The following is a 16330-nucleotide window of genomic DNA, read 5'->3' on the forward strand; positions in this document are numbered from 1 at the left end:
GAAAACGAGTCCCTATATATACAACATATTATTTACTATATAATGCAATATATTTATTTATACATACAAAATATTATTCTACTTTATAAGCCGTTAGATGAAACTAACTATACTGACTGGTTCAATGCCGAACTAGCGTAAGTCGGAACGCGAAGAAGTTGAAAAGTACCAAATGAGGAAATCCTCTTCGAACCGGGTGTTTCTACCAGGTCGACAATTTATACAAAAAGCCCGAAATCGTCTTTGTTCTTTTTATTAGCTACCTGGAACGTTTCTTCGCGCTACGGTGACACTATTGTTATTGTCGGAAGTAACCGGCCAGTTTCCCGGGGCAACTGAAGCGTTGTTAAATAAATTATTAACAAAGGCGTCACGTAAGTGGATTAAACGTGGTTGTTCCATGGGACGGTTCGAGAAGAGCAAGATGTTGAAAACACGGCGAAAGCCATTTCTAACGAAAGCCAGAGGGAAAAGAAAGCGGCGCTTTATCGACTCGATAATTGTCAATTTGGAATTGAACTCGTTCTCGTCCAAAGTTTACCATGAAATTAACTCGAGAACAGAAATTAATTCAAGAGCAAAATTCACTGGATTAATTTAATTTTTATTTTTTTAATTGACAAGTGAAATTGACTCGAATGTCAAAGAAAGTCGGCAGTACAATAAAATTCACATTAAAGGAAGAACATGAAACAGACACCGAAAGATCCTCGAAAGAACCTTCTATAGACTATAAACGACACTCGAAATTAAAAACGAAAGTCACAAGTGTCACAGGTTTTTGAAACTTTTTTCTTGCAATCCCAATAAGAAATACACGTATCGTCGACCTTATGAACTCGTTCAAAATGTTGCAAAAAGGAGACACCGGGGAAAAAGCCTTAGAATTTTTGAAAAATACAAGATTATAGTTAACCTTAACTACACTGCCTAACTACCTAACTACACTAACTAAACACTTAATTATAAATAAATCAGAAACTAACCAAACTAAATTTTTAGGTTAAATGCAGGTTTTAAGTTAGGTTAGGGTAACGCTACCTCAAGTACTGCAAAATAAACTCAACGAAATCCAAAAGAGAAAAGAAGACGAAAGTCAATTAGAGCTGCTGCGCTTTTGAATAAACTTCGAAGTGTATGAATTGTATAATTTATACATATATATTCTTTGCACAAGAATTTCAAGATCTCTGAGCGTTCGTGCGACTGGTTTAGCAAATGGAATTCGATATTAAAAATTTAGTCAAGACCTCGATCGGGCCTCGATCTGTCAATTTCGTTTCTGTTGGTGGTCAACGATTGCTGACCTTTAGGAACAAGCTCAGCGTCGCCATTTACTTTTGACTGTTTCCCAATTTTTCTGTTCGTTCCGCTGTGGCAGTACTATCGGGGTGTCTTCCTTGTTGCTATGCCACTCCACGTGCTCACTCGCATTTCTTCTTCCGAGCAAACAACATGTAAAGGACGTTCCACCTAAGTCAATAAACATATATTTTGTCATCATTTACTGGATACGCGTGTATATTTCTATTAAACCAAATTCCATCCAGTTTCCAGTCCAAGAGACGGGATTTGGAGTCCAATTTACCGATTAATCGCTACGTCCGTGCGTTCGTTCGCGAGACACGCGTGCAAATGAACGATTTTCGTCCGACGATTTTCAATCCTCGGCTAGATCTGCATCGTCGTTGCGATAAGAAGGAAAAGCGAGAAGGATGAGAGGAGGTCTCGGTCGCGGTCGTTCTCTCGAGGCTTATCGGAGGAGCGTTGCGAAAGAGCGTGCAATATTCGCGAGCACATGCACGACTTTGGACCTTGCCACCACTTTTGCCGTTCACCAGATCCGTATCTTAATCGTCGTTTTTACAAGCATGCAACGTCGCGAGCCAGCTCGACCTTAAGCTCCTCTTGAGTTAGTGGCGTACTCGCACGAATGGCGCGGATCGCGCTGCTCCCCCAATTGGGCATAATTCCACAGGATTGGAAAGCACTGCGATCTCGGATCCGGTGAACGTGTTGGGCAACGTTGGCCAACGAATCGACTCTCTCTCGAGTTGGGAGAGACTTTTAATTTATAACATAATCAGTTTGCTGATTTGCCGGATGCAAAACGTAGGTGAGAAAGTAGAATTTCAATTGAATCTGGCATCACGTCTACAAAATTCGTACCGGGCTTAATTGCATCCTCTCGCAAGTAGATGACAAATCTACTAGAAGCCTTGTTGCATAAATACATTAACCTTGTTGTCAAAACACATGGGAAATTTTCGTCAGGTCACTAAAACGAGAAGATAATTCGTGCATTCCCGTGATTCGATTCGGAATATTTTCAGTTTTTTTCAGTGGGATCCAAATAAATCGACAACGAGCGCGCTGCGTGTGAGTGAAGTTAGATGGAAATCAGATCGATAACGCTCGTTGAACGTTACCTTGACTATCGTGCACTTGGTAACAAATACGGATCGTACCTGACCTGAAAAAAAAAAGAAAAAAATCGAATCGAGTGAAATTCAGATCGGACGTGCCTCGCGCGACAGATCGCGAGCCAATTCACCGACGCGTGTTGTTGAACTTGATTAGTAAATAGCGCAGTGGGGTGCATTTCAATGGAACATTGATTGAATCGAGTTCGATCTGGAGGGATCGGTTTCACCTAGCCACAATACGAACGCATTTACACGTTCCTAAGGAAGTTCGATCGGTTTAGCTCGACCTCCAGACTCTTTGGCGCTATCGTGCCTCGACACAAGATTCATAAATAATGAGCCTCGTACAGACGAGCGTACACCGTTGAATTACACAGAGTTTCTCGTTCTACCGATTTCACATAGTCGCTCCTGTCTACGGTGAGTTATTTACGGACCGTGTGCAGCTCTGCTCGCGACGGAAATAAAACTCTAAAATTGTAGAACTTCTTTTCCGTACAACTGTTCACGGACGCGCAACGCTGTGCAATTTCGGAGCTAGGGTTTAAACTTTCTGTTGGATTTCTTTTTTCATTTTCGTCAGGTGTTGTTCGACTCGTTAAATTGTCATAGAGTCGTGGAACTTTCAGAAGCAAAAGTTTGCAATATGAAGCTTTGGCGTTTCAAGACTTTTTTGTTTCTAAACTGGTTGCGCCTGGCACCGGTTCGCGGACCATAACGAACGACCAAGCCGTAAATACAATAATTCGCCGCTTTCTTTTTAAACTTGTCGATACAATATCGCTGGATAGAAATTATTGAGAAGTAATAAATTTATTATTGTTTGTTTTGCCATGGGTTACACTGACGTGTTCCAAAATTATAATGTATTTTCTCAGTTTTAAGTATATTTTTAGTGAAACAAAATAGGCAAAACAAATAATAAATTTATTACTTCTCAATAATTCCGTTTGGTCACTCGTTATGGTCCGCAATCAGTTGCCAGCGCAACGTGGTTGAATACACTTACAACTGAGGAAATGTTGCAATTTGGGACAAAAAACGTGCGTGGCATGATACTTGCATCTTTGGGATCTTGGAGATATTTCACATTTAGGATCTAGTACTCCTTGAAACTTTAGAAACTTTAGAAATCTCAAACTCCTCGTTCCCGGAAATTTTGACCGACTCAGTCACTCGACTTGTGTTAATCGAAAGCGCTCTAACCGAGAGCAATCGGCGCGTGAATTAAGTTTTAATTATTTAAAATACGTTCGTAACATTTGGCGAACGAAACGATTCGGTTCTTTCGCTGGCGCTCGAGTAATTTGCGTAATTACTCTTAATCCGGTGGTAATCGCTGCACGAGTTAATGGCTTCAAATGATATCCCAGCGTTGCCGAACAGGCAAACCGAATCCCCATTCTCTTCATGTGATTCTCCACCGTGGAAATCGTAGTTCAATTTCATACACCGAGAGCTCACCCCGTTTATGACTTCTGATCTACATGTACATTTACACTGGCTGATATTCGGCAGCGTGTTCGTACGATTCCGGCCGGCCCCATTAGCCCTCTCTCGGTATCATCGACATTTCTGCAGTTGCCAATAAATGCGGCTACTTTCGTGCCTCGATACGTTACCATAAATACGCGGTGCGATAGATCAATAGGTCGAGGCGGCACGGTAGTGCTCGTTTATTGTATCGACACCGTGGAACGAATCAATTTACGCGCAACATTCCTCGCTGCTGTTTGCAATAAATAATTCTGCGCGTGTTTCTCACGTTGCAACGCGGCAACGTGCAGATCGTGGTCTTTTACACGAACGTGAATGATTTTTCACGAATATCTAGAATCCAAAGGACTCTTCGCGTTATTTTTCCAGTCTTTGAAAGTCTTTTCAGGCGCAAAAATTTTTCAACTTGAAGAATTTTCTCGAAACGTTAAAGAACTAGAGGTAAAACTACGTTATATTCGTAAAATTTTCATCAGGGATATTGATGTAAGAAGAAACTTTACAACACAAGCGCTTTCATCTGCTACATTTTTATGTTTCGTCTGTAAAACATCCAGTTGTTAGAAATTACAAATCGATCGTCCCGAACATTTTAACAATCCTGTCATTAACGATCCATTTCTTTGTCGTTGAAATGGTAAAATTTCGCGATGATGAAATTTCGCAAGAGTGTCGAGAAAAGATGGAGAGGATATCCTTTATAAGGCTAATTAACTCTCAAGTCAGCGGGTAATAAAGTGTCCCCGGGTGTAGAAGTTCGTCGCGGTTAACCGATTGACTGTGAACTTCGGGAAAATTAGTTGGCCGCGCGGCACAGAGACACGCCGTGATTCATTTTCGTGATTCATTTCAAATTAAACAACGGGACGCTGCCCGCTCGGACAAAGCGCCGACTGAACCGACACGAATCCCCGACTAACCGAATTCCAAGCTTGTTAATCTTTTAGAAATTCGAAGCGGGCGCTCGTTTCGGAGTTGGCGCGAATTTAGCAGTTACTCTGCGAAACTCGTTGCGAAACCGCGGCGAAACACTGATCGATCCGGGAATTTTCTCGGATTTAAAGCTCGAGTGTTGGAGTTGCGTGGAGTTGGCCAGCGAATACGAAGAAGAGGAAAGATACGACTCATTTTTATCTACGTGGATGTTGGAACTTTATCCCCGTTTGCGACTGTAATTGCTAGAATTACAGAATCACCGCGTTCGCGGAAAATGTAATACAGGGTGTTTCACGAGAACAGCTGACATAATTTAAACTGATCTTCCAACAAATCGGATGGAAGAACGATTTTTTTAAAAGTATAATTTTTTCTTCAAGTATTTTTTAAATACAAGAAACGTGTACTTTTACTTTTATTCCATCACGTAGCTCGTGGAAAAAATTATTATACATTCAGACACGTTTATGATATGACGTTCAAACGACTCTGGACTTAAAAATTTTTAAACTAATGTGATACATGTGTCACGTGTACACGTTTCTTACGTACAAAAAATACCAATGACTTTGAAAAAGAAATCTTTTTTAAACATAGTTCTTCCATCCGATTCGTCTCTTCGAGCAGGTCAAGTTACGGTTTTCGTGCTATCGCTAACAGAGAAAATATTCAGGTGGCCTGATTTTCGTGAAACATTCTGTATATGGAAACAGGCAGGTTTTTATAAGACTCGGACTTTATTTTTTTAATATAAAATTGCACCAATTTTATTGTTGAATAAATTCGTCGAATAACGATTCGATCGAACTTCGGTTGCGATTCGGTCGTGGAAAGTTCAAAGGAACGGGCGAAGCCAAAGAGGGTAACAAACGTCTCGCAGAAGTACGATCCGCTCGTGTACGAAAAAATCGGTGATCTAGATTTAATCGTGCAGGGTCAGTGCCGAGTTAATTTCCTCTGAAAACTGGTTTTTCGTTCACGGTGGTACGAAAAACGAAAAACTGCTTCTGCTTTTACCTCGCTCTTCCAGCGCCGTGTTTTCGCAAAAAACTTCCGTTAATATCCTCGTTTTAGTATGCCTCGTGTTCATAAAAGAAAAAGAAAAAAAAAAAAAAAAAAAAGAAAAACGAATTAACGTCTCTGCATAATCGACTTTCGCTTTAACAAGAAATTAGATCATCCTCGCGATGTAACCTCTAATACAAATTACTCTCTTCTATTAAGTTCTAATTCAGAGTAATATCGTAGAGAGATTAAAGATAAATAACATTTATTTAATAACAATGCTGGTGATTAAACAAGACAACGAACACGGATTAACAACCTCGTTTTTAACTACTCCACCAACTCTTTTTCACAATTCAAATCGACCTTACGTTTTTACGCTCACTCGACTCCCTTTTCAACAAGAAAAACGTCGCGTATCTCCCGCCATTCGTATTTTCTTTCTGTTCGTGCATTCCTACGATTATTATTAGTAAACATTACATCTAGTATAATTAAACGCAACTAAAGATATAACAACTACGATATTGCAACATTAATGCGTGAATATTGAAAAAAAAATTCCGTTCCTCTTTTCTCTCGCTGACTCTGTAAAAAAAAAAAAAAAAAAAAAAAAAAAAAAAAAGAAAAATCGTCGACCTAATCGTTTTTCACGCGAAGGGAAAACATTGGAACTGCCAAACAAAGGAGCAGAAGCATTCATTTGTACAAAACCGAAGTACAAAAACGCGCGCAAAAAAACAAATCACCGAAACAACCTTCGAACATCCAGCTGTGTGTTTTTTATCCAGGAAAAATCGCGTATTGGCGCGTTTTCACCGTTGTTTGGTGGTAGTTTCGTCGTCGACGGCAGGGAGAAGACCATTACTCCTGGAATGGGAGAAGTTGGTTGAAAAATTCATGGTCGTTTCATTGAAAAGAATAGACAAGCAAATAGGGGTTCCCTAATTCGCAGCCCACTCTCGAGCACTCGGCGAGGTTACGTAACGAACGAGAAAGAAAAGATCTCCTTACGTGTCGCGACGCTAAGCGGTCTTAAAGGCGATCCGCATTAGCGGAGGTTCTTCGCGGGCCACGTGATCGTTGGATCGATCGGCCTGGGGGCCGAGCCAAGCCTCCAGCCTCTGTCTATACGTGTGTCTCTGTGTATCTTGCAAGTATCGTTCCGACTGAATGGACCGAAATTGGTGGAACAACGGCTGGGCGCCCGTCGTCGATTCCCTGATGCGATTAAACCGAAGCCGATCAATCGATCTCCAACGCTACGCTTCGCTCTTGCCGATTCTCTCTCTCTCTCTCTCTCTCACGGCTGTTGTTTCCCATTTTGCAGAATTACTGTTACCCCCCGCGATGCATCAGTTTCACAAGTTGGAACGAAGAAAGCCAAACGATGTTAACCCTCGCTCTCTCTCTCTCTCTCTCTCTCTCTCTCTCTCGATTCTTTTGAAATTGTTTGTTACAATAGCGCGTCATGTTATTAATTAACACCTTAAGCGTTTTGTTTTGTTTTGACAATGTGCACTGATGTGCTCGATTATTTCTAGGCGATGACGGAAACACGATAGATGCACGACCGAGTTAAATCATAAGAACGTGACAAAACTCTTTCGGCGTTTCTTTGAACAATTTTTAATTTCATTGGTATTTACGGTGTTTAGAGAACTTGATGTTTCATTTTTTAAAAATTATTTCGCAAAAAGGAACAACAGTAAAAGTTCAAAGTTTCATCAATTCATAGAAACAAGTAAAAAACCAAATATTTGAAAAATTAAAGTGATTAGAGATAAATTGAATTTGTTTTCTTGAGAGAAGAATGATGCTGTTGGGAATTTTCTTTGTTCGTTTTGGTTTGCCTTGAAATATCCTAAAATGTGCTAAAATTACAAATATATATAACTTTTTTTTACCTAGATTTTACAATAAATAGCAGAAGCGATTTTTTTTTTTCTCCACGAGTCGACGTTGAACAAAAAAAAATCCCATCTTTTCATGACGAGTATACTCGACACAAACGCTTGAAAGGTTAATTACAAGCTGTTACAGGCTGTTGCAACTTCAACTACAGTCTCGAAATGCGAGAGATCAGTTGTAATTGTGCATGCTTTAAGAAAAAAATAGCAGCAAGTAATTTACGTTGAGAAATAGCACGAACGATCGTTGTGCAATTATTTCGTTGAGAGGATAGCGATAGTTGTTATTCATATCCTGGGTATGTTCAATGATATTATGATATTATGTATGTACATAAAGAGCAACGGTAGTTGCATCGTAGGCGTACGTACGTAATTTCACTGGTTATGGATATTGTACACTTCCTGTATAGGAAAAACAATAGCCACTCTACATTTCCTGTTTCAGATTAACGACTATAACGGGCTGATTACGCTGTACACTAAGAATAGATATCGTATAGATAGACGAACACAACTCTCTCTTGTGACTGGTATTCACAGTCTATTTTTAATAATGACGCGCGAAGATTATCAAGCTGTACAAATTCTGTTTGCAATTGTCATTTCTCGACGCGTTGCAGTTCATCCGGTCGATAAACTGACAATTACCGAATTGACGATATTAGGTTAACACGATAATCCAAGAATTAGTAATTTCTTTCTTGGAAAGAGAATCGTTGATCGACTGTTTGCGTTTATCGACGTTATCGATCCTCTCTGGTACCAACACGTTCCAGATCGTTAATAAAGATGAAAAATAAAGCTGTATATTCACCCTCACGTTTTGTTGTCTGGAAAGAGATAGAACCTGCTTGCGTTTGGAAAGGAACAAGAGAGTCGATTGCTCGTTCCATCGCGAAGAAGCGAAAATCTCCGAGCGAGAAGGAATTTCGCGTTGTAAAATTCGATTCTTCCCACTTGTCGTCTTTCCGACTCGAAGCTCGAGGTCTTTGCTTCGACTTGTATGCTCACTCTCTCTGGAATTTCGTCCCTTTGAGCGTCGTTCGCTTCGAATACCAAAAGCGAATTGGAAGGAAGGAAACTTTTGAAGGAAGCTCAATGGAGAGCTGATCATCGGTGTCTCTCCAAGTTCCAGCGGTAACTTTGTTGGGGGAGACTTTCCTCGCTGGTATTTGAACTGACCAGGACGCTTGATCACAATTCGTGAAAATTCGCTGCGCTGCAGAAAATCTCTCTCTCTAGGAGTCGCTCTGTCATTAAGAATATTCCACGTGAAAGTTTGCGAGTTAATCAACAAAGGTAAATTTGCAGATATTTCTTCACTTATAAATTGAATCTCTGCGACTTAATCGAAAAACTTGCTCAAAACTTGTGATTTTTCGTCGAAATGTATATTTGCTAAGTTATATAGATGTATATCCGAAGAAAATAACACTGATAAACAATGTCGAATCCTCTGACTGTATCACGCAATTTTCGTCCTCGAGGCAAATTATCATATAAATTATATAATTATATATAATGAATTATTTAATTATATACATTATATAAAAATTAAGTTTAGGAATAATGTGGCTTAATATATTCTTATTTGGAATTTAATTTATCTTTCGATTAACGATGAGAAAAATATAAGGTTCGATTTAAAAAATCATGAAACCCACAAAAAATTTATGCGCCATATTTTGTCTCCCTTGAGACCATGCAACTTTTGTACTAAACAATTTTTTATCAGACGCACGATTAAAAAGTCATTTGAGATGTTACGTGAATTACTCTCTATAAATTATACAAATGTAGATTATAACTAATAAATTATAAATTAGTAAACAAATATAAATTATATTATTAACTTATATATATATATATATATATATATATATATATATAACTTATATTAACTTATATAAATTAATAATATAAGTACTTATATAAATTATGTAACTTATATTATTAACTTATATAAATTATATAGGTGTAGATCATAATTGGTAAATTATATAAATTATATAGTTTCATGATGGATTTTTAAAGATTTGTTCTCCTATCGCAAACACCTCTCCATCGTTTGCAGTCTCATCTCTCCGACACAAGTTCCACGCTTCGATCTTCGGTAACTGCCGCGTTAAAATTGATCAAATCATCCGATTATCCATTTCCTCCAACTTTTTCCATCCTCGTCGGATCAAACAACATATACGTGCGCGTACATACGTGTTTCGACTGGTCTAAAAATAGCAAGGAAACGTGGTAAATAAAGCGATAAAAATCAGAGATCCAGTCTTTTGTATCACGCGCACGATACGATTCCTCCCCCCTCCCCCCTCTCATGGTTATTCGGTGAACCCTGAAAAGGAAATCGAAAGCTCGGGGTCTTCGTTCGTAGGCAACCCTGAACAAGAGACGAGCGAACGAGCGTGGAGGGCAAACGCAGGTAACATCGGCGTCGGCCGATCGATTGTTTGGAACTCATACGCGACTCGGCTCGGAAATCGCGAGCCGGAGCTGGAAGTGCGAAACCGCCTCGAGGAAGATGAAGATAGGGCACTCTGGAAGATTATTCTTCTTGATAACGCGCGTCTTTCTAATCGCTTCGGGCTTCGGGATTTACGACGCGTCGCGTCGCCCCGAAGGCGAAATAAATTCCAGCAAAATGAGCAGAAAATCCTCCACCTGTCTGGATTTCTAATCCTGATCGATTAGAGTTTTAACGCGCTGGCCGAGTTTATTGTCGCGATTAATAATCCAAGCGATGGAGGATTTTTTTCGGGGATATTTGAAAAACTGGCGGGTGTCGATTGACAGAACTGAGAAACCTGGAAACTGAAACTCTATCAACCGGAATTTAAACAATTAATCCTCAAACGTTTTTTTTTCTTTTTCAAACTTTCAGTGACCATTAAATTACCAATAACCAAGCGCCAAATTCCCCTGCAATTTAATTCCGAACCTCGTAAATTTAATTGATTGAAATCATTTTGTTTGGAATTGGTGATATTTATATTGAAATCCAACTGATGACAAGTTAGAAATTTACTTCGAATTTGGAAATTTCCTGCAGACACCAAAGAAAGTTGACGCAGGGGAGAAGTGTTTAAAAATTATTTCTAATTCTCTGATTTTAAATAAAAAAGCGGTTAAATTAAAAGGTATTAAATTAGTAACAAGAGACTGAGAAAATGGTTCCACAAAATTAATCGTTGATTAACATTACGTAAAGGCAGATGACGATTTCAGTAGTACAAGTCGACGCATTGTGAGACATCGAACTACAAACGCGTACATCTTTCCTTTATTTTTCTATAATTTATACAGTTACAAATCGATCATCATTGGAAACTACTATTTTAACTATCACTCTATTATATATGATAGTTATTGTAGATTTATTACATTTATTAAAATTGTTTGCGGGTCTCTTTTTTCCCCTCCGTTGGATTTTTGCGTCCATGTCCACTAATTCCGAGAGAGGAGCGCCGAATCGCGGATTTGACGAAGTAAAGTGATTCGCTCGTAGCGTGTGTGACGAATTTTCACCGCGCGTCAAGTGCCACGACACGCGGAAAAAATTGACTACTTTTTCGATCGACAGGCGGTCAGACAGTTTCATACGATAGTATGACAGTTTAACGCGAGCACAGTTGCGGGAGAGAAAGGCTTCTGTCACAGAGAAGCAAGTTGCAACGTTTGCGAGTGTATCTATCTCGCAAAGAAACCGGACTAGCTTTCCTCAATTGCAAGCGCAGCACGCGCGGAGAATTCTGTGAAGAAGGAAAAGAGAGAAACAGGCCGCTGCTTTGTCATGTTCCGTACATTTCGCAGAATCACGTAAACATAGGAGGTAAATGAAAAAAATAGAAATAAACTTTCACAAACAAACAAACAAACAAACAAACAAACAACGTGGAAAGATACTCTTCGACAAAGCAACCGACGTAACGATGAAAACAACGTAAAATTAAACAAAGCGCCCGGCCACACCGAGGCAAATAAATCGAGGTGAAACTTCGTAAATGATTTCATCAAATAGCAAACGGTTAATTGTGTAACGCGAATCTCGCGACGCGGAGCACCGTGATCGCAATTATCGCGCGTGGGATCGTTTCGCGCCGCGCGGTCAATTGCAATCCAATTAATTTAAAAGGGTCGGCCATTGTTACAAGATCGGTTTTGAAAGCGACCGCAGTCTCTGCCGGCCGCGTATTTATACCGGTTTTATTAAACCGGCGTGTCGGTTGCGCTGCATTTTGTTAAATTGGAAATTACGTGATTGGACGGAGAAGCGGGCTCATTAATCGATTATAATTTTGTCACGCGATCGCCGGTCCTAATTGGAACGATTAAACCAGAGCTCTGACTCCGCTCTTCGACCTCCCCACTCCTTTCTTTAATTCTTGCCATTATTACCGTTTCTTCTCTCTCGGTTCTCGTTGCTCGAGGACACGATCGATTAACCAACCTTTTTAATTCCAACGATTACGATCCAGCCAGTGTTTCGACCTGGTTTCGATTAACGAAGAGCACGCGCGTATTATTCCATTTTCTTTCTTCCTTGTCTGTTCCATTTTCTTGCTGCGAGGGACAGAGGACGATCGCGTTGAATGGACCGACGCGAGAACGTCTGGTTTCCTCGTTTCTAGTACGGTAGGCAAGCGAGTAGAAGCGTGAAGAGCGTTCTTCCGGCGCGGCCGGAAGTCGTGCGAAACGCTCGAGGAAACGGAGCGCCTCGCGCCTACCGAATAAAAATCGATTCGCTGTTCGTCGACGTGGCGTTCCGTTGTCGATGCAATTGGTCCTCGAATCTACTCTCCAACGTTTTATTTCATTTTTATAACGACACGCCGCACGAGCACGTCGCCTCGCTAAACGCGCGAGAAATCGACGCATTTCAAAGCGTTTCGTGCCCGACTTACCACGGCAGTTTTTCTCGAATAATTCCTTTGCCGTGAATTCCTTTTCGTTAAACCACGATTGAATATTTCGTGGCCGAAATATAGTTTGGATTTCTCTCCGATCATCGAAATTTTCTCTTAATTTCTCGTTTAATCTTTCCTCTCTTTTTTCCTTCTTCTTTTTTTTTTTTTTTTAATGCGTTTAAGCATACTACCTCAATTAATTCCACTAGCATTCGTCGCGTTATTAAAAAATCATCGTTCAGAACGAACGAATTTTCACCGTCGAGGTGAAACGACGTTTATCCTCGCAGTTATCCCCGAAGTTTTACGATCGCATTGGTCGTTTTCACTGATCAGCGTCAATTACGCCGGAGTTTATTATTTTTTTATTTTTCTTTTCTCCAAATAGTATGGCTTATTTCGTGGTGGTTTGCTTTCAAAATATATTCGGACGTATTTTATCGAATGTTTCACGCGAAAACGAAAGTGTAGCCCGTGTTCGAATTCAATGTTAATCCTCTCCAGTCCCGATATACGTACAGTTCGCCGCAACGACGCGACTCTGTGTCGGGATAAACAATTTTTCACTTCCGCCGCGCTTCCGATATCGACTTTTAATTAAACGATTTCAACTCAAGAACTCGGGGAGAATATTCAGTAACATAGTGTCGTCTGGATGTAATGGTAACGACACGTTTTCTCTATTTAACAAGCGAAGTAGAAGGTGCGTTAGGCGAAGAGCCACAGAAACTTTCGATTAGTCGAAATTCCACTTTCACATCATTACTGCACGCTTTTCGTACGAATTCGAAGATACAAAAGGAAAATCCGAAAGACATGAAAAGAATGGCAATAATGGTAACATAAATGGTAAATGCCATCTTCGCGATGAAATATCAATTTATCCACAGAATGTCACGTCGCCGCAGATTTATCCGCGGATTTATTATCGAGTCGAGTTAAATCGTTTCTCCCGTGGTTGGTTCCTCGTTTTTCACGCCGATGCAGCGCGATTATCGCGAGCCTCGAAACACGATTCCCCGAGAGAAGTAAATATTCCATCAGATCTCGAATATCCTTTCTACTGAAAGCTCTTCTCCCGTTATACGGCTGAAAGCCACCGAGTCGACTCTGTTCCTCGTGGCTAAGGGATCAATCAGTTTTTATTGTTTTTATGGCAAAGAGCCTGTCGGCGTTGGACGCGGTTAATAATGGATTTCCGATGTTCTGGCGAATCGGCCGAATCACCTCTATATCAGCCTGATCGTCTCTCCTCGTTCATCGGGCTGATCAGTGTTACGGAAAAGATTGAAAGTCAAAGTATCGCTGCGGTTGCGGACGTACGCTGTCAATTTCTGCGATTAATCATCCGAACGAATTGCGATGGACGAACGATTTTCACGCATCGGCGATCGAAATGTTTCTTCCTTTAATTGCCAACGGAACTGGTGCTCGTTCCTTTTGTAATATTCGATCAATCACCGTCTCTTTTTCCCGATCTTTCTTGATTCACGATTGAACGGCTACTTCTTCTCTGTTATCTCTCTTTCGCTGGTCAGTGAAACAACGTGTCCGATCGATTTAACCCTGCTGCTCCTTTCTTTCCCTTTGAATTCTCCTTGAAATATTTCACTCGTGAAAGAAGCGTGTCTGATCTTTTATTTATTTCTCTCGGTCTCTCGTAGAGTTAAAAAAAATGTATCTAAAGCAAAGTAATCCTCGCGAAACATCATCTTTACTACCTAAACCTGCTGCTCCTTTCTTTCCCTTTGAATTCTTCTTGAAATATTTCACTCGTGAAAGAAGCGTGTCTGATCTTTTATTTATTTGTTTCGGTCTCTCGTAGAGTTAAAAAAAATATATCTAAAGCAAAGTAATCCTCGCGAAACATCATCTTAACTATCTAAACCTGCTGCTCCTTTCTTTCCCTTTGAATTCTTCTTGAAATAATCCACTCGTGAAAGAGGCGTGTCTGATCTTTTATTTAATTGTTTCGGTATCTCGTAGAGTTAAAAAATATATCTAAAGCAATGTAATTCTCACGGAACATCATCTTAACTATCTAAACCTCTTGCGCTGGAACGACGTTGAGAATTTTTTGTTCCAAAATTGTAATACTTTCTTAGTTCTTTTTTTGTATATTTAAATACAATCCAGGCAAAAGAAGTAATAAATTTATTATTTCTTAATAATTTCTATCTATCTACAGTGATATCATACCGACGAGTTCGAAAAGAAAGCGACGAATTATTGTATACGGTTTAGTCACTCGTTATGGTCCGCAATCAGTTGCCAGCGCAACGTGGTTAACCTCTTGCGCTGGAATGCCGCGCTACCTACTTTGACTGCAAAAGGTATAATAGTTTCTTTGCAAAAAAGTTCCCTAAGTTAAAAAAGTTACTCACAAAGTTTAAAAAATACGCACTTCACGCTAGAATTGTACACTAGAATTACACAACCCCTTAAGTAAAACAAAATAGGCAAAACAAATAATAAGTTTATTGCTTCTCAATAATTTCTATCCAGCGATGTCATACCGACGAGTTCGAAAAGAAATCGACGAATTGTTGTACACGGTTGGTCCGCAATCAGTTGCCAACGCAACGTGGTTAAGTCGAAGTGAAATTTTGACTGTATTTATTTATTTGACGAAAGTTTCACACGACCAAAGTGTGGAAAGTAGTTGGAAAGAACTTCTGTTGCTAAGAATGAGAAGAAAAAGGAATAGATTATTCAACTTTTCCGAAGAAAATAAAAACGGCGACTGTTTGATCGGTCAGCAGAAAGATTAGGTTTCGACGCTGGAGCAAATATCAATTTCAGAAAGTTAGATAACTGTTTAAAACGACTTTCCCCTGCCACCTCTGATGAGCACAGACGTGTAATAATCGCATTTTTATCGCACGTTTACTGCTTTCAGCTGCACTTAGGATGCTCGTAAACTGCTTGCCTTTACTACAACGCGTTACTTTTACTGCCAATTTGTCGTTTTACGATAGCAAATTATTATCTGGCATTTTCTGATTCACGACCGATGTAATCCACTGTCAGTTATCTTCTTTCCCCCTCGCAACCGTCCTCTCCTCGCTGCGATTGTTCAACGACTATTTAACAAACTGCCACTTACGTTGCTTTTTTCATTTCTCACGTGTTGTCGTTATATCATTCAACAGAAGAACGTTATTCGACGAATAGGAGGCGTTTAAAGTTTTCGATCTCTCAGTAAATTGAAAGAACATGGAATTGATTAATTGGATGGAATTGATTTCGATTCAGCTTTCGACTTTCGATTCAAACAATCCTAGTCAAAATTCCAACTCAGGAGTCAGATCTCTGCAACACCAAGTCGAGGCTTAATCAGCTTAAGTATATTAGAATCGAGCGAATTTCATGAAATCCACCCTCGAGGTTTCCAATTTCTTCCAACTTCGTAAAGTTTGAAGGGTATTTTCGACGAAGTTATCTATACGTTATTTACAGTGAAATTTTTTGGAATGGAGAAAAGAGATCCGTGAATTTCGACTAACGAATATAGAGAATACTCAAAGTGCAAGAAAAATCCTAGTATTTAATAAACTAAACTATTTAGGTTTCTTTTTCTCAAAGATCTGACTCTTTGTATACAGCCTTCACTAACGACAAGTCAACAAGAGTTACC

The 16330-nt window shown here is 39.8% G+C and overlaps 1 protein-coding gene across 1 annotated transcript in view; it reads left to right on the plus strand.

The window, feature by feature from the left end:
- Nucleotides 1–6757, plus strand: part of LOC122538102 (octopamine receptor beta-3R-like) — a 31203-nt gene extending 24446 nt beyond the window's left edge. Inside the window, exon 4 of the mRNA XM_043671865.1 lies at nt 6656–6757. Within this exon, the coding sequence (XP_043527800.1) occupies nt 6656–6757 (102 nt within the window). The remainder of the gene's footprint in view (nt 1–6655) is intronic.
- The last annotated feature ends 9573 nt before the right edge of the window (nt 6758–16330 follow it).

Source organism: Frieseomelitta varia, unplaced genomic scaffold (assembly GCF_011392965.1).
Source record: "Frieseomelitta varia isolate USP_RPSP 00005682 unplaced genomic scaffold, Fvar_1.2 scaffold_961, whole genome shotgun sequence".
NCBI classification, from domain to species: Eukaryota; Metazoa; Arthropoda; class Insecta; order Hymenoptera; family Apidae; genus Frieseomelitta; species Frieseomelitta varia.